This window comes from Brachypodium distachyon, chromosome 4 (genome assembly GCF_000005505.3).
Source record: "Brachypodium distachyon strain Bd21 chromosome 4, Brachypodium_distachyon_v3.0, whole genome shotgun sequence".
Taxonomy (NCBI): Eukaryota; Viridiplantae; Streptophyta; class Magnoliopsida; order Poales; family Poaceae; genus Brachypodium; species Brachypodium distachyon.
In genome coordinates, this window is record NC_016134.3 from 11,763,260 (window position 1) to 11,781,405 (window position 18,146).

An 18,146-nucleotide genomic window follows, 5' to 3' on the forward strand; every position below is an offset into this window, starting at 1 on the left:
CTGCATTGGAGGAGTGATTGAATATCTTATTTAAGTACTTCCAGATATACATAGTTCATCCCACTTTCCTATGCTCCGCAATGAATTCAAACAATCTCACACGTCAAATTTAGGGGAATATGTGGGAAATGGGAATGAACTACGAATCTTTAATTTGTAATTTAACTGAGATTTTTTTATTTCTTACCTATCAAGAAAACACCAGAACTTGTGTCATAGAGGAGGAAGCCCACGAGAATGTGGCTTTGAGGTATGGCCCAGAGCGAAGCGGCCCTCGTTCAGAAATCAAGGCCCAGTGCCCCAGCCCGTTTCGCTTAGCCATCGCCTGACTTCATCAGACTCACGAACTAAAAATCGACTCAGAAAGTCAGAATCCCTTTCCGCCGCCGCCGAGGATGGTGGACCGCCTCGCCGACCTCCCCGATGACCTTCTCCGCCGCGTGCTCCACTTCGCCCCCGCAAAGGAGGCCGCATCCACCAGCGCGCTCTCCAGGCGGTGGCGCTCTCTCTGGCGCTCCTCGGGCGCCCTCAACCTCGAGGCGCGCGCACATTGCGACGACCGCTTCCTCTATGTCGGCTCTTTCGTCTCCGCCGCGAAGGCGGCCCTCAACTCCGCCGACGAGCCCGTCGCGAGGCTCACCATCCACGCCACCGGCGACGCCTATCCGTTCTGCCGGTTCCTGGGCGGCGGCTTCCACTCTTCGGAGGACCACATCGGCCTGGTAGCCAGAGTCCTCTGCCACCCGGCCTTGCGCCGCGTCGAGGAGCTCAGTGTCACCGCCGTGGACAGCCTCTGCCGCCAAGACGATGCCGGGTCCGCGCAACGCATCTTCGCTCTCAGCCTCGCCTCCCTCCCGTCGGAGACCCTCCGCGTCCTGGACCTCACCAATTGCAGCGGCCTCACGCCGCCGCCGCCGCCCGGCGTCGCGTTCCCGCGCCTGGTGTCGTTGCGTCTCCTGCTCTGCGCCGTGCCGCTGGACCAGCTCCAGCGCGTCATCGACGCCGCGCCGGCGCTCGCCGCGGTTCGCCTCGAGGCCGTCGATCTCGTCCCCGCCACTGGAATTGAAGATTGGGACGACGATGACGAAGAAGAAGAAGGAGCAGGCCCGCCGCTCCGCCTGCGCTGCCCGTCCGCCACGACGCTCACGCTGGAGAACTGTCGCTGGCCGCGGCCGGACCGGGAGCTGGAGTTCGACGCGCCCAGGCTGCGGCGGTTCAGGTACAAGGGCACTCTCCGGCGGTTCTCCCTGAGTCCTCAACCGCGGCCCTGCTTGGCACGTGCAGACCTGCACTTGATCTCTGAGCGCCCCTTCTCCTACCACGATCCATTCCAAGAGGCCCGAGACCGCGAGGTCTTCTGGCGATCTGTTCAGAGCCTGGGCAATGTCAAGCAGCTGAAGCTCAAAGTGAAGTGGCTCGAGGACATCGCTGTGGTCGGCGCCGCAGAGCGTGCCAAGCTCCTCTGCCGCTTCGGTGGCCTGGAGCACCTCGAGCTGGAAGGAGCGCACAGGCCTAAAGGCAAGACCGCTGCGGCGGCGATCGCGAACCTGCTCCGATGCTGCCCTGCCGTCCGTGAGCTCCGGATCAGGCTGACCGTGGAGCGAAGGGATTATTTCCCCGGTATATCTGAATGTCCCCGTTCATCATTGTTGAGTGAACTTCGAGATGATTTCAACAAATCTCTCGATCGTTTCCAACACCACAGATCACAGCCCGCGGTCTCCATCGAGAGAGAACACGATAATGATGTCAACTGTGATGAGGTTTCTGATCTCCCTGCCCTGAGCGGAGGGCGTCAATTCAGCTGCTTGCAGAGCAGCTTGAGGTGTGTGGGCTTGCGATCACGGATGGAGAATTCAGACTGCTTCGGAGCCAAGCTGATCAAGTTCTTTGCCCAAAATGCGGTCCTTCTGGAAGAGATGCGCATCGATGATGGGAACGCCAAGATGCATGAGCACATGATTCACAAGGTTGAGATGTGGATTGCTAGTTCATCCCAAAGAGCAAGGTCTGACTCACCGGGTGGTACGAGAAGCTTTAGAATCTTACCTCTTGAAAGGTGAAATAAGATGAACATGAGGAACTTAAGTCTTTTATCTGCAGTAAAGCGTTTCTATCTCTACCAGCGATTTTTCATTACAACACTTTCTTTCTTTTTAGTGAACTCAAACATGGACTTTATCAGTTTGCAAGAATACTTATATCGTCCACTGATTTGCACAATAATCTGATGCTTCATCTAGCCAAAATCTGGATCGAATTGCTAACTGAAGTATGGGCTACCTACCAGGTTTGCTGGTCCGAGAGAACGGCCACCATCCAACATGGTTTGGACTATCTTCATGCAATCCAACTGATTTGAACCAACAGGATGTCTTGTCGAAGGGCAAGAGGATATGCACATAAACAACCTCCTATCTTTGTATTTGAGCTCTGTAGCAGAGAGGGCATCCATGCAACTAAGTGCGATGATTATTGTGTATGTTTGTGAGTTCATTGTGATGTTCAATGACCTCGAATTGAAGATTCCTGTGTTTAGTTCTTGATTTTTCCAGTGATCTTAGACTGCACTTCAAAGTTCAGACTCCGGGTAGTTTCTTTAAGTCTTGTACATTTAAACCTATGAACTGAAGATACTGTCCTGGAGGCAGTTGCACACAGTAACTCATAATTCACACTTCATACTAATGATCAATGATCACTTCAACTTCACGAATAAGATAGGAAGGCATGCCAGTTGAAAACAAAAAGATTTTAAAAGGGCAGGAAACAGTATTTTTCACTGCCTGAACTTCAAAATGTAGCTGGTGTCTTCTCAAGATCATCAACCTGAACTACCACGTAAACCTTTGTGTCCCGGGATCAGAATGGCCTGGGCAGAGACATTGCCAGAGTAAACAAAACAGTAGCACCATAGAAATTGCCAGAGCAAGCAATTGGCATCACCGATTGCCGGGGAGTTTAGGTTAAGAAAAATATTGCATTCTCGTACTCATCGACATCGTAGTAGTCAGACTGGATTTTCTAGCTATATATATAACAGAGTTTTGCCTATGATATTTACAAAAATAAAATTGACGAACCCGGCAGTTGCACTGCCTTTTCAATTAGGAGTAGAGAAACAACCTAGTACAGGCTATGAGCACCAAGGTAGAATCAAATGCCAGATACAGTGAGAATGCCAGGTCTCCTTCGTGAAGGGGCATCCAACCAGTCCACAAAAAGTTCCTCCTCATCATGTCCATCTTCTAATTGTACAATCATCAGCAGGAAATATCGTCAAATAGTAAGTGGCTGTAGTAGTGACCAGTGAGAACAGAGTTGATTAGCACGAGACACCCAGCTCTGGTGATGAGCTTCCTTTCCAATTCTGTAGTTTTGCAACCATTTTGTCCAGCAGTGGAATCAAATGTATTTCATCATCCAGTGAGTCCGGAAGATGAACTTCCTCCAGATATAGAAGGTGGTGTCTATAGTCAGCAAGGAGACATGGATGCTTACTGCACCTGCAGATGGGGACGGTCATTACAGATGGTCAGAACACACAGAAGACAAATAATACTATCATTGTTTATGTACAAGAGAGTAGTATAATCAGCTAATATCGACTCCTGAGATATGTTTGACTGAACCTAAACAGCACTCGCTGTTTAAATTGAAAATGTGTGTAGTTTGCTTTCGTTTTCTGGTTAAATTTTGATTGCAGCAAAATAATTAGAAGCATCTAACGGTTTTGGCAGAAAGTGCTATTTAGCACTTTTTGTACCTGGACCAGACTAAACATGAAAGAGGTGTCCAGGTATCAAACCTGAAGAAACGCACAGATATGACCTATAAAGTTTAAACAAAGAGACATCAGCATTGCCACAGAACTAATTTTTTCTTTTTATCAAATCCTATACAGGCGCGGCTATTGTTCCAATTGCACGCTCATTGATATCACAATTTGGATCATACTATGAATCACCTTCGCCCGCTTGATTGCATAATGCATCAACTAATGGAACTGGGTGCTAGCCATGTCGTTCATCACCCAGCCTTGCATCTCCCGCATCAGTTCAGTCTGGATCCACAATGGCCCCCTCGCCAATCCACAGTACAGTTCCTGGATCACAGGAGCATTGCAGAGCAGGAACTTGGCCAGCGACCTCTGCGCCCAGCCACCCTGGTAATGCACCAGGTTGATCTCCCTCACCCTGCATGGGACAGGGGTTGTTGCCATGGCGGCGCTCGGCGCGTAGAGTACATCGTGCCGGTTGTACCCGAGGAGGTGGGTGTCGTCAAAGAACTCCCCCAGCTCGTCGGCTCTCCCATGACAGTGGTCGAGCCGCGACAACAAGTTGGCGTGCGGCCCCATATCGAAGATGACCGTGATTGCCTCCAGGTTCGGTGCGCGCTGGAGGATTCGGGCCATGGCGGCGACGACGACGTACGGGGTGTCGTCACGCGGCAGGCAGCCCCGGAGCTCGAGGCGGAGGAGGGTCGAGAATTCCAGGAGGTTTGCAAACGCGGCCCTGTCTATGCCGGAGCCTACGCGGAAGGACCGCAGGTGGAGGCACTCCGTGGCCGCCGCGAAGAGGCCGAGGAACTCCCTGAGCTTGGTGAGCTCCGCCTCCGACACGTCCTCCTCACGGTAGATGTTGATCTTGCAGGACGCGATCGACGCCAGCTGCCACGAACCGCCGCCGCCGGTGCCAATCGTGGTCGTCAGTAACGAGGCATCGGGAGGAACAGCGCCACGGTACTCGAAGGCGCGAAGTTCGCAAGCGTCAACCGCAACGGTGGCCAGGTTGGGGCAGCAGAGGAGAGCGAGCCTGCGGAGGCGTGTGGTCCGGAGCGCGGTGACCCTGTGGCAGGCCTTGAGCGTGAGGTCGGCGAGGCGCGGGCAGGCGGAGACGAGCCTCTGCACCTCGCCCCCCTCGTCGTAGACTCCCGCGAGGAGCAGCGTCTCGAGGCACGGCAGGCTGATGGCGGCCGGCGGCGAGAGCCTGCAGGGCCCGATGCGGAGCGTCCGCAGCGCCGCGCAGGAGAAGAGCGCCCTCGGGACGGTGTACATCGGCGGCCAAGGCACTCGCCGGCGCATTGTTGTTTCATGTGGATCTGTCTCGCCGTCGGTGGAGACGACGTAGTCGTGGTCGTCGACATCGCCGTTGGTGCAGGCGATGTCGGCGTCGACCCCTTCGTCAACGGCGGGAATGTCAGCTTCCTCCAGGCCAATTGAGCCGCCGCCGCCGCCGCTGCCGTCGTCCGGAGGGCACTAGGGGAGGTAGCGGAAGCGGATGTGGAGCTCGAGCCGCGGCGCGGCCTGCTTCAGCGCGTGGGAGATCCAGAGATCCAGCAAGGAGGAGTCGCACGGGCCGCAGCTGTCCCCGACGACGCGGAGCGCGCGCAGCGGCGTGGCGTCGGAGCCGGAGCCGAGGCGGCAGCCGCGGGCGAGGAGCGCGGCGGTGACGGCGGCGCCGAAGCGCGCATGATCGTTGTCAGAGTCGTCGAGGCGGCTGCGGTTGTCCCAGTCGAGGATGGGGCTGTGGCGTGGACGGCGGTCCGGCTGCTCGAGGCAGACGGTGTGGACGCCGGCATAGACGTCACGCCACCGGGTGGAGAGCGCGGCGGCGCGAGCGGATTCCTTGGAGGACGGGAGGAAGGAGAGGATGTGGCCCAGCACGCCGTCGCCGAGCTTGCTGATCCGGTCGTCGCGCTCGCGCCCTCTTCCGGCGGCGGCGGCCATCTTGGACTTGGAGTGGCACGTCGCGAAACTGCCCTAGGCGGCTAGTCCATGGACCATGGGCCATCATGGCCCAATGGCTGACTATGTGGCTCGATCGACGAAAAAAATTACCGACGTTTGGCTTGGAAAGCGCAAGAACCGGACGAACCAGCTAGTGTGTGATCGGAGTATTGGTTACCGCAGCTAAAAAAAAAAGAGTTTTGGTTACCGCTGGTGCCTTGCAGTTTATAAATTTAAATGTCTAGCAAGAGAATATATTGCATATCACCGTTTCTACGGTGTCCCGCCGTCTCCGAGGTAACTGGAAACCCAGTTCTAGAAACATTGGCCGTTATAACTTTCCATAGAAAATACTTTTTGATACGAATGAACGTAAAGTAAGTCGGTGATAAATTTTTTTAAGGAAAATACGTAATGATGCCTACACTGCAGTACTTATTGTTTTCTAGTGTTTGATTACTTTTGTGTTTTGCTAATACACGTTTTCTGTTTTATTGTTACTATCTCGTCTTAAAAATAAGTGCGCAATTTTGTTTAGATAGATACGTATGTATACACTTGTTTTGTTGCGGAGGGAGTATTTTCGTCTTTTATATAGAGTTTTCAGCTAATGTTGAACTTTTACACTAGCACTTTTAATTAGTTTTGCCAAATTAATTGCTTTCCTAGTTAATTTTGTTTTACTACTATCTCTATTTATTCTTCATTTGGTAAACACTTTTATTTCGGTGAAAAATTATATATCTTTTCCCATGATTTATTTAAATTATTCCATCACCTGTTTCGATTTGGTTTACTAAATTTCGCTCATACTTAAGTTTTGAGATGATTCGCGATTATTCATTTTTGGTATTTAATTATTTACGAGCGTGCACTAAGGATGTACTCGCCGTCGTCGCCGACACTAGGTACGGTTGTAACCTTCACCTTCCACATAGAGCGACAACGAGAACGCGATTGTGTACCGCGACACGGACGGGAAGCAAAGTGCAGGCTTCCCGCATCGGTGGGCGGCGTCGAGGATCCATGGCTCGCTGCAGAGGACACCAAAATAATTAAATTTCACTGGATTCTAGTGGTCCTAATCGTGGCCAAAATATTTTGGAACTGAAATTGAAAACCGTGTCTCTCGGGTCGTGAGGAACGTATGGATCCAAAGGCAAGACCCCAACGGTGGCGATCACCAACTTGCTTTGGCCGCTAAATGTTTTGTATGCATGAATAAATAAAATCAGAAAAGTTCAAAATATTTAAAAATAATATAGCACAGAAGAATAATTGTAAATACCGAAGTTTGGCATAAAATTCCGTGTCGGCCTTATAAATCCAAACGGAGGGAGTATTTGCATAACAATTATTTACAAGTTCTTGATGGTTCAAAGTATGTTGTCCCAAAAAGGGTTATCGTTGGGAATTTTCAGATAGATTCATTCAATGAGTTGCTCTGTGACACTTATGGTGCAATTCAACATAAAATTAATGAAAGCATTCAACATCTTTTTTTCTCCTGTCCTCTTGCCCGTATTATTTGGCGCATCATTTTTATTACATTTAATCTTCCACCCCTGATGTCAATTACTAATTTCTTTGGCAACTGGGTTAATGGGGTAGAGAAAAAACTTAAAGTTCATATACGGATGGGAGTTTCGGCTTTCTGTTGGGCTATCTAGAATTTGCAGAAACGATGCGGTTTTTAATCGATCCAGAGTTCCCCAGTTTTTGCAGGTTATCTTCAAAGCTACGCACTGGATCTGTCTTTGGGCTTTCCTGCTTCCTGCGCACCTGCGGGGGCTTATGTATTTTGGATGCAACCGGATGGAGACGGTCTCTCGGGATATCTTCAACCGGGCTGGCTAGCGGTGTACTAGACACCTCCAACTTTAGTCACCATGTTTGATGTTTTTTGGTGGCTTATTTTTTGTTTCCACAATCGCTTGTCGGTGACTTGTAAGACGTACTTTTTTTATTTTTGCAATAAAAATGACTGTGTGCATCGTTTCGATGCAAAGGCAGGGGCTTCCACCCCTTTTCGGAAAAAAAAAAACTTATGGTGCAATTCTATCTGCGATCAAGAGCCTGGAAGAACATAGGAAGATGATGCCACCAAATGATGAGGTTACTTCTTCACTTGTGTATGACATTTCAAGGTTCCGTAGCGCAGTGCTTTTGCCCTCCGGAGAGTTGTCATTGGCCTTGGTGTCAGGCCAGTCAATGAGCCAAAATCTTTCAAGGGCATCGCCACACAAGTTGGTCAACTAGCTATATATAGTAGTTTACCTGTTATCCAGTCAGGTTGATGTACCTTGAATTTGTTGCTCCGAGTTTACCTGTTACCCAATCACGTCGATGTAGTTCGAATTTGTTGCTCTGAGTTTACCTGTTATACGGTCAGGTCGATGTACCTTGAATTTAGGTTCTGGTCGATGAACCACAACAATTCTGAATGTTAAATTTCTTGGTTCTTTTATCTGTTTGAGTGGGATCTGAATGTATTTGCGGGCCTGATTATCGTTCTGAGAATTATTGTCGCTCGTTGTCGTCGATCGTCCTGGGATTTGAGAATCAATATCCGTGATATTTGCTGTCCACCTAAGCCGATGGGTTATAACCATTTTATGCGCCACCGTGTTTGCGAGCCTAGGATCTTTTCTAAAACTCAGCCCCGAAAGCAGGGAGCTCAGCTCCTGAATATCGCGAAACACCGGGGAGAGGAGCATATCGGCTGAAGCTTTTGTCGTTCAAACCTTGGACAGCAGGCAATCGGAGCAATTCGCGAAAGGGATCACCGCGCGAAGGCCACGAAAACAGGCAAGAGCTTCAGCCGAAAGTGCATCCATGCAGTTAATTCTATATGAAATCCCAGCTCTAGGACTCTATGTATTTCACTGTACAAGAAGCAGCCGCTAACATGATTGGCGTCTTGCGTGTTTGACATGTGAATTTCGCATTAGAATCTAGATGTGTTTATTCGCGCGCTGACACTTTGTTGAACAATCTCATGTGCATTTCTTTTGAGTGAAAACTTTTAGAATGGCATGTTCGCAGGTCTCTCTACTCCACCTTTCCATCTCATTTTCATATAGTCTCGCCAAAATCCGACGCAGTCCAGATTAATATGTTTACTATTTGGCTGTCTGCGGGATGCGGAATATAATAGTAAAAATAAGAGTAAATTTCGCAAAACCATAATTTTTGGCTAGTCGTGTCGCTGAACCACGGTTAACGAAAAACCTTTCGCAGAACCACATTCTTCTCAGTCAACCCGAAACCGGATGGTTTCACTTGATTTTTTACCGGTGGGGCCCACCTGTCAGACGCCACGCCGGTCCCGAAAACTTGCGGGAATGAGAAGGGGGCTGAGGCTTTAATCATGGGCTAACGGGCCAGGTCAGGTTGGGGTCGATGTGGCATACAACAGGTGGCCCCACGTGTAAGAAATCAAGCAAAACCGCCAAACCAGTCACTTTCAGGCTGATCGAGACATTTTGACTCAAAATGTGTGGTTTTGTGAACGGTTTTCCGTTAACTGTGGTTCATCGACATCACTGTCACAAAAAATATGGTCTTGTGAAATTTACTCTAAAAATAACCATGCAGCAGTCGATACCTGCACTGTAGTCCCAGTGCCCAACACGCCTCCGGAACGAAGAGCAACAATTAAATTAATGGAGGCATACTACTGCACGGGCTGAAAACATAACAGGAACGAAAAAAATCTACAATGTAGATTTTGGTTACAAGGTGCGCTCGACGCAGGCAAACATGAACATATGGTGGCTTTGGCTAACATTGAGAGCTTCATTGAAGCATATCTATCGAGAAGCTGGGTTGCTGTAATAATCGTGCAGATTTTTTTCCCTGGAAAGTACAGAAGCACTAGTGTTTTATTCATTCGCCACGGCACAACTAACATAAACATTCTCAGACACGCGTCCGGATCCATGCACCGTGTTCTTAATTAATTATTCATACGCCACGCTGCTCATATGATGCTCACATCTCGGAAGATCTGTTGGAGGTGGAGGAAGCGTCGCACCCAATGTTGGTCCGTCATCCACCTCGAACACCACCGCCATGCCCATCGACATGTGGAATCCGTAATGACAGTGCAGGAACCACACCCCCGGGTTGTTTGTGACAAACCGGATGACCGCCCACCCCATCGCCGGAACAAGGACGGTGTTCCTCACCGGGGGATCCACCAAGTTGTACTTCCCTGTGTCCCTCTGAGCATTGTAGTTGCCGAAGCCTTGTGCGAGGACGAAGATGTCATGCCCATGGAGGTGCATTGGGTTGGAGTCACTTTGCAGTAAAGTTGTGCTTTGGAACACGATCTCCACTGTTGTGTTGAACCGAAACCTCCTAACAGTCGTCGCCTTTGACGTTGACTCCAATGCCGCCTCCTCACTGCCATATTGGATCATCGCTTGGTCAGTGAAGTTGTACATGATAGGTGGCCTGTCAGGTAATTTGTGCACCATGCCTGCATTGCTCATGTTGTTGTGATAGTGTGCTTCAAGTAATGGCACTATCGTAGGGAGCTCAAATGATATGTTGTTCATGGTGGCCACCAAGATCGATTCATTTAATTCAAACCCTCTGCAGGGTGATGATGGTGATGACACACGACCTCCTCTGCAGACGGAGCCTAGGCCAAGGCTTATGAACATGTGCTCGTCGACGTCCACCGGAACCGGCGGGTGAGGAAAGGCGCTGGTTATGTTGCCATGGAAGTAGAAGGTTGTGATTGTGTCATGCTGGTCAGGCATTTTTGGTGCCATTACTAAAGAACCGCCAGGTGGATCTCCTTCTTTGCTTGATTTTACCCGATACTGCACCACCCTTCGTGAGCCAAGCAACGGAATCTGTGTGTCAGGTGGTGGTTGTTGGTTTGCCAAGGCCACCATGTAGTACTTGCCGGGAGGCGCATCGGCGACAACAAGTGCATCCACCGACTCCCCAGGCGCAATTGCGATGATATCGGTGGTGTATGGCTTGACATAGTTCGCGTCGGCGGCAACCACCGTGAACCTGTGGCTAGCGATCTTGAGGTAGTACTCCGAAAGAAGCGCAGCGTTCACTATCCGCAACAGATATGTCTTGCCTTCCTCCACCTCCATAACGGAATTGTCTACCAAGGTACCTTCACAATCGAATTCGCAAAAATGCCTTGTTAATGTAACATTTTTAGGAGAATCATGCACAGAGTTCACATTAAAATAATTGGCGGTTGTGCATCAGTGGATGCACGGACCAAGGGCATAATGTCGAATGATTTTGTATAAGAAAACAATATCGAATGTTCAGATTATATTGTAGGTTGTTTTTTTTTGGAACATCAGTGGACCACGGACCAAGTAGACCGAAATTAATTATTTACAATATCCTTATACTATTTCATTTCAGCAACAATGGTAGTAATTACCAGGGCAATTATAGAGATCTCCCAGTTTTCCGTTGATCGTAGAATTAATGGGAAACTGAAACAAGAAACCATGGGTCATCTTCCTGTCCACCTCAATAAGGTCCATCTCCCACCACTCACCTACAATCAACAAATTCATGTTCTAAAAAACTCAAGAAATTTATGCATGGTTGCATGCATGTCAAACAGTACTCCTCACTTAGAAAACCTAGAACTCTACTCCACTGTCGTGGTCCTCAAGCAAACTTGCAAATTAAGTGCAAAAGGACCAAACCTATAAAAATGGGGATCTCCTTGTGGGGCTTGGGGAATGGGTACAATTTGCCGACTTCTCTGGATCTCGGCCGGATTATGAGAGCGCCATGGACAGTTGCCCGGAGGAACGCAACATGGGCGTGCCACCACAGCGTGCCCTCCTGCCCGACGACATTGAACCGGTAAGTGAAATTTCTGCCTGGTTGGATCGGGCACTGTGTTACCATCCCTACTCCATCTGCCCAGCAGTTTAACCGTTGCTTCACCCCATGCCTGCACACCAATACTATAAAGTGTTAGAAATTGACAAGCAGTTAAATTAATGAAACTGTAACAAATAAATGAGACATCAAATTTTATTTGAAAATCATTGGCATGAAAAAACCTGGCAATAATTTTGAACGTATTGTGAATCTATTGACAAACACAAAGGTTAATTATTAAGGATTAAACACGAGTATTTCGTCAACCAATGACTATTGGTCGGCCGTTGAGGAGGCGACGGCGACGACAACGCACCCCCTCTTTCTCCAGGTCAAAATCAAACCGCGGGGGTGACATCGGTAAATTAGGCATCCCCCTGTAGTTGTACCATCTTAATCTTAATTAAGTTGTGAAAAGTATTGTGATGTACGTTTAATAGGCGAAAGCTTTGAAAAGAAAATAACAAGCAAGAAATAACAGAACAGCAAACGGTTGGATACAAACTATAACTTACCAATGGATTGTTAGTCCATGTGGCGACTGATTTACGACATGAACAACCACGGAGTCACCTTCTGTCACCTCGATTGCCGGGCCGGGGACCTGTCCATTGACCACCGTAACCAGCGTATCCTTGCACGCTTGGTTCATCCTCACCTGGCTCACCTGTGTAAGTGTTCGACCATACATGCAAAGCAAACATCTCGGTCAAATCATGTGTAGATAGATAGAATTTCCAACGTACGTACAAAACCCACAAGAGGGGGAGAAGTTTAGAAGTTTCGTACGACGAATGTGTGCTCGACTACCGCTGCGTCACCGCCGGAGAGCATGGCGAGGAAGAAGAAGACTGCCAAAGTGGCGATGGAGAGCGCCATAGCTGCCATGGGGGAGCTATAGCTAGCTTCTCGACGATGCTTGGCAAATATGTTATCTTAAGGACGGCGAATTGATAAATAACTTTGCTCTCACACAATAGTAATGTGTAGTACTCCAGTAATTAAAATAAATGCTTCGGGACAGAGTAGTCGTAGTTGGCGCGTCACCGGCCAACCAAGACTCAGTAATCAATTGCTTCTGAATATATCCGCAAAAAATAAAATAAAATCGTCTGTATTTCTCGCCTGGGAAGAATTATAAAATGAACCTTCGTACATGTGCTATTTTTTAAAAAAAACACCGACATTAATACATTAATTGTAGACGCACACATACGTACGCACACCACCACACTCACACATCGCCTACTAAATTAAAGAGTACATGGATGAAAGCGCTTTCGCTGTACCATTTAAATGTGACACATAGGACATCAAATCTGAAGTTTCATAGCTGATGAGTAGCCTGTGGGGTGCAGTTGTGGTGGGCTGTTCGTTTGGAATCAACAAAGTAACTTTCTTCTATGCAGCATGTTTATATCTGCGTTACGGGGTTTCTTGTCTATATGAAAAGCTAAAAAAACATTCGATGAAATGATTGGGATATGACCGTCAAGAGTAGTAGAATGCATGACTGACACGTGGCTTGGGATCGATATACGTACTGTACAATTTTTTATTGAAGAGATAACCTGCATGTATTGTAATTTAGCAACTAGACTGAGCGACCGACACACGTGATTCCTGGCATCGATATACTATACTAACAAAAATTAATAATTTTCACTCAGGAGATTATATATAACCGGCCTGCATGCCATGAAAGGTGATGGGCACCGCGTTCGTTTAGTTGGCCGGTCGGCCGGCTGGATGACATGAATATTTGGACGTCCTGCCGTTAATTGGTGTCGGTCACGGTGACATGTGCATGCGAGCCAGAAATAACCACACTACGAATGCTCCGGCTCGGTCCAATCCGGCCACCTTAACCAACCTTCTGAAATTATTCAGAAGGTTTCCATTAAGAAAAAACCGGATATGTATAGGACGGACATATTATTTTTTGGCAACGTATCTTATGAATCCGGCATCTCTCTGTATCCATGCATCCGATGCATCTGAGCCAGCCAATCTTAATCGTGCGTGTATGTTTGCTTATAAAAATTTTTGCAATCAAGCGCCCGCTTTTGGCCCTCTAATTTTGCAAACACCACTAAACACTTCTGGCCAGAATCAATCGTCTTTTCTCTCGACGGCGCTCACCGCCTCCGTCGCCGTCGCCTCGCGCTCGCCATCGGGATTGCCCCGGAGTGATCCGCCGCGCCCTATACAGTTCTTTGGACTGCCCCGCGCCCGTCCGCCATCTCGTTGGGCCTGACGCCAAGGCAACGCACCTGCCACTTCGACTTGCACAACCAGACTCCTCCAGTGGGTGCCCCTCGACCTGACGACGCTGGTGCTACAGACTCAGCGTGGGCAGGAAGTATACCCGAGGTCGCTGCAGAGCAACGGCAACCACACCAATTTGCTTTGTACTACCAGAATGACCTCCTGACAAACGTGGCTTGTGAGCTTATAGACTGCAATACTGTTTCTGGGGTGTGCGTGTCCAGCATCAAAGATTAGAATGTGTATGTAAATCCTTGGTGGATTGATTTTCAGAGACAAGTGACCGTAAGTCGTTCTGAATGGAAATTTCAAATAGAAACAAATTCTTATTGCCTTGTTCTTATTGGCAATTGAGGTGTTCCTTACATAATACATGATGTTTTCATGCCGGTAGTCTAATGTGTTTCTCTGTTCAAGTACAGTTCGGACGTTTGTGCAAGTCTAAGTGTCAGGAACGTTTCGGCCGGCAGCGGCTTGGCACCAGGCAGGGGCGAAGCTAGAAATAACCATCATTGGTGTCATTTTATCATGGTTGGTGTCATTCTTTCAAGCATAATGGTGACATTGTATATTTACAAAGGTATTTGTCATTTTTAATGAAGGATGGTAAAAATCCATTGGTGTCATTTGACACCAATGGTTCTACACTAGCTCCGCCCCTGGCACCAGGCCCCAGCGAGAAGGCGAACGGGCGCGGGGCTCGCCATAGATCTGGATAGGGTGCAGCAAACCGCTCTGGGACGACGGGAGCGCCGGCTGGGCACGACGGCGATGGCGAGCACCGAGGGAACCAACAGGCTTTTTGCAAGATTGGACATGGATTGACTCCTGCCAAAAGTGTTTAGGGTCATTTGTAAAATTAGAGGGCTGGAAGCGGGCGCTTAATTGCATAATTTTCTAAAAGCAAATATGCACGCACGATTAGAATTGGCTGGCCGTGATTCACGGGATGCATGGTACACAAAGATGCCAGTTTCATAAAATACGACGCCTTATTTTTTTTCCCACATGATATCTCTTGCCCTATATGCCGGAGTTGGAGTCAATACGGATATGATAGACCATATTATTCTTTCCGGAAGCTAGCTAGCTTTTGATGACGGCCGTCTAAGAATTAACCATTATATATGAGTAAAATACACCACTAGTTCACGAACTCGGCAAATATGAACACTTTAGCCCACGAACTCGGAAAATGCACACTTAAACTCCTAAACTGGAACTACTGTGTCAATTTAGTCCAAAAACAGTTCGGCGAGGCTTAAACATGCCATGTGGCCACCGCGTCGGCTTCAGCCAGGACCGCGGGATGCTACACTACTATAAAACAGTGTATATGTGACGAGTCATCAATGACGGGCTTTTCACGCCCGTCACGCTCATCACTGATGACCATCATCAGTGGCGGGCCTACCATGCCCGTCACTGATAAGGGGTCATTAGTGACGAGCGAGCACTGATGACCCCTTATCAGTGACGGGACTGATGAACACTCATCAGTGACGGGCGTACCACGCCCATCACTCATGACACCTCATCACTAACGGGCACGCAGGGCCCGTCACTGATGACCACTCATCAGTAACGGGCGCGGGAGGCCCGTCACTAATGGTTTTATGTGAAAAATAACAAAATTCACAAAAACACACGTCAATGGCAGGCTTTAAATCTAGGCCCGCCACTGATGACCCCCGGAGACATTTGAAGATTGAAAAAATCATAACTAATTCATAAAAAATCAAAAAAATGTGATTCTTTTTGCTAAAGTCTAATTTTTTTTGATTAACATAGTGGAACAATAATATCAGATTTTAACATTTCAAAAATGACCTATGTAGTATAAACTTGTTATTTCCCATAGTTGAACTTTATTTTTTAAGCCAAATGACCAAAGTTTGTCCAATTCTGCGTCATAGTTCATGATAATGTATCAATTTTTTTCCCAAAGGTGTATCTTGTCATGAAAAACAATATTGCCAAAGAGGTTTACAAATGTTTGATTATAAAAAATGATTTTTCATTTTCCAAATGCAAAAAATAGGGTGTTTTGTGAATCTAGTACAATTAATATGGTTAAAAAAGACCTATATCTAATTTTCACACAAAGTAAACCATAACATACATATAGTCGGGACTACAATAGACGTGGGCCTCCTCTCTACCCTCCATCTCCCTCCCGATTTTCCTCCCTCCTGATTCCCCTCCACACGATCCCCTCCCAGGCCTGGCTCTCCCTCACGATCTCTCACTTCTCCATCTCTCCCTCCCTCTCTCATCTGTTCTGCCTCTCTCCCTCCCCACGAACCTCTCTCCCTCCCAGGCTTGAGGCCTGGCTCTCCCTCTCTCATCCCTCCTCCAGTGCTCTCTCTATGCTGCCTCCCCGCCGCTCTCTCTCTCTCTCTGCTGCCTCCCCCCGGCCACGCCCTCCCTGCACGCCTCAGGCCCGCACGCCACCGCTGGCCCCCTGCGCTCGCCACGAGCCCAGCCGCGGGATCCGGCCTTCGTCGCCGACGGATTCCGCCCACTGCTACGAAATTGGTCACCAGTGGCTGGCCAAATTCAATACCAGTGGCGGTGGACTGGCCCGCCACTGGTGCTACTAACCACTAGTGGCGCTGGTGTGCACCAGCCACTGCTGCTACCCCCATTCAGTGGCTTTCTGGTAGCACCGCCACCGCTGCTTCCCCAATCCAGTGGCTGTCTCAAAGCACCGCCACTGCTGCTAATTTGGGGGTTTAAAAAAAATTCAGGCCAGTCCTGGACAGCACGATTTCATCGCCGACGATGAAAAACAAATCGAGATCTCGACAGTGGATCCAAGCACAGAAGCAACATACATAAGCAAAACCGGATACAATTAATCAAGAAACCAAAACAAGACAATTACAATTATTCAATAATACACATATGCATCCATCCATCTATCAAAACCAAACGGGTTTACACATGAACACAGATGCAGCCTCTGGACCCGGATCCGGCGGCGGAGATGTCGGGGTCGTAGCCTCTGGAACTGGACGCCGGTGGCGGAGATGTCGGGGTCAAAACCATGTGAGAGAGAGTGAGAAAGAGAGAGAACCGAAAGAGATGGAGAGAGAGAGAGAACTTACCGAGATTCGGCGGCGGTAGGGTCAAGGGCAGCTGGGCCGGAGGCGGTCAGATCCGGCGAGCTCGAGGCCGACGGCAACCGGATCCGGCGTGGGGCGACGGCGGCGGCTGCGCCCCTGGACGGTAGCAGGGCCACCTTTCCGGTGTGGGACGGCTGCGGCCGAGGCGTTGGACGACGGAGGAGAGGAGGTGCTGGACGGCGGAGGAGAGAGGTAGATGTGGGTCGCAGGGGAGGGGAGGAGGCGCTGGGCGCTAGGGAAGAGGTCAGGGAGGAGGAGAGCAGCTCGGATTCTTAGAGGGAGGGAGGGTGGCGGCTGGGATTGGGAGCAGATCGAGGCAGAGGAGAGGAGAGGAGGAGGATATCGTGGGGGAGAAGAGGACTGGAGGAGGAAGAGGGGTCGTGGGGAGAAGATAGGATATGAAGGAAATAGGAGATAGAGAAAGAAAGAAAAAATGGCTAGACCTTTACACGTCACTGATCCGGGTCGTGTCGGTTCCACCAATCACGTGTGCTTCGTACCAGAAAAAGATCCAAATCATCTCTAGTGGCCGGTTTTATTACAGAACAGCCACTAGAGGTGTTCATTTTTTTGTTTTTTCAATTGTTAGTATCATATACTTGTATTTTGGACTATAATTTATTTATTTTTATAAGTTTATAAATATGATCCACATTGTGTGAAAATTGGGTGCCATTTTGAACTATATTAATACTAGTGACTTACCGAGCACTAGTGGCGGTGGAATAGACAAAACCAGCCACCGGTAGTTTTTAGCAGAACTTAAAAAACCCTAAATTTAGTTTCACATACCAGTGACTGGTTTAAGTTAAAAACCGCCACTGTTAATGAATTTGCATAATGTATTAAATTCATATTATATTCTCTGAGTTTCAAAAAAACCACATGTACTTTTGTGTGTGTAAGAAGATTGTTTGTTCTCAGTAAACTTTTGACTCATAAATTCAAAAGTTTTGTACACTAATTTGAATGATTATGTGTGATTATGTCTGGTTTTTGTGCTACAAAAATTCTATAAAATTCAATTTTACTCGGAACATTCCCAAACTTGGTGTGGACACTTCCCTAATGCTAATGAACACACATAAAAAAAAAATTCAAGTTCAAACTATAATTTCAAGCCATATTTGGTTGATTGG

General features: G+C 48.4%; 2 protein-coding genes and 1 long non-coding RNA gene across 3 annotated transcripts; 1 reads left to right on the top strand and 2 right to left on the bottom strand.

The window, feature by feature from the left end:
* The first annotated feature begins 376 nt into the window (after positions 1 to 376).
* On the top strand, positions 377 to 2,554 carry LOC104584915 (F-box protein At3g03040). The gene is made up of 2 exons (XM_010240736.3): positions 377 to 2,059; positions 2,291 to 2,554. Exons 1-2 carry the CDS (start codon positions 396 to 398, stop codon positions 2,355 to 2,357), a joined length of 1,731 nt encoding a protein of 576 aa, XP_010239038.1. The 5' UTR covers positions 377 to 395; the 3' UTR covers positions 2,358 to 2,554.
* A 7,036-nt stretch (positions 2,555 to 9,590) lies between these two features.
* Positions 9,591 to 12,519, bottom strand: LOC100842279 (laccase-15). Its single transcript, XM_003577247.3, has 5 exons — positions 12,401 to 12,519; positions 12,127 to 12,278; positions 11,428 to 11,681; positions 11,154 to 11,273; positions 9,591 to 10,871 (listed from the first exon to the last, which is right to left on the bottom strand). The coding sequence occupies exons 1-5, from the start codon at positions 12,497 to 12,499 to the stop codon at positions 9,691 to 9,693; spliced, it is 1,806 nt and encodes a 601-aa protein (XP_003577295.1). The 5' UTR covers positions 12,500 to 12,519; the 3' UTR covers positions 9,591 to 9,690.
* Positions 12,520 to 16,713: 4,194 nt separating this feature from the next.
* LOC104584467 lies at positions 16,714 to 17,366 on the bottom strand. Its single transcript, XR_732174.3, has 2 exons — positions 16,990 to 17,366; positions 16,714 to 16,892 (listed from the first exon to the last, which is right to left on the bottom strand). It is a non-coding gene; the product is annotated as an uncharacterized LOC104584467 (long non-coding RNA).
* Positions 17,367 to 18,146: the final 780 nt, after the last annotated feature.

Coding starts and splice junctions, on each gene's coding strand:
- LOC100842279 (XM_003577247.3), bottom strand. CDS start 12,499: ATGGCAGCTATGGCGCTCTCCATCGCCACTTTGGCAGTCTTCTTCTTC. Junction 11,682..12,126: donor CATGGACTAACAATCCATTG/GTAAGTTATAGT, acceptor ATTGGTGTGCAG/GCATGGGGTGAAGCAACGGT. Junction 10,872..11,153: donor AGATCTCTATAATTGCCCTG/GTAATTACTACC, acceptor TCGATTGTGAAG/GTACCTTGGTAGACAATTCC.
- LOC104584915 (XM_010240736.3), top strand. CDS start 396: ATGGTGGACCGCCTCGCCGACCTCCCCGATGACCTTCTCCGCCGCGTG. Junction 2,060..2,290: donor AGAATCTTACCTCTTGAAAG/GTGAAATAAGAT, acceptor GCTACCTACCAG/GTTTGCTGGTCCGAGAGAAC.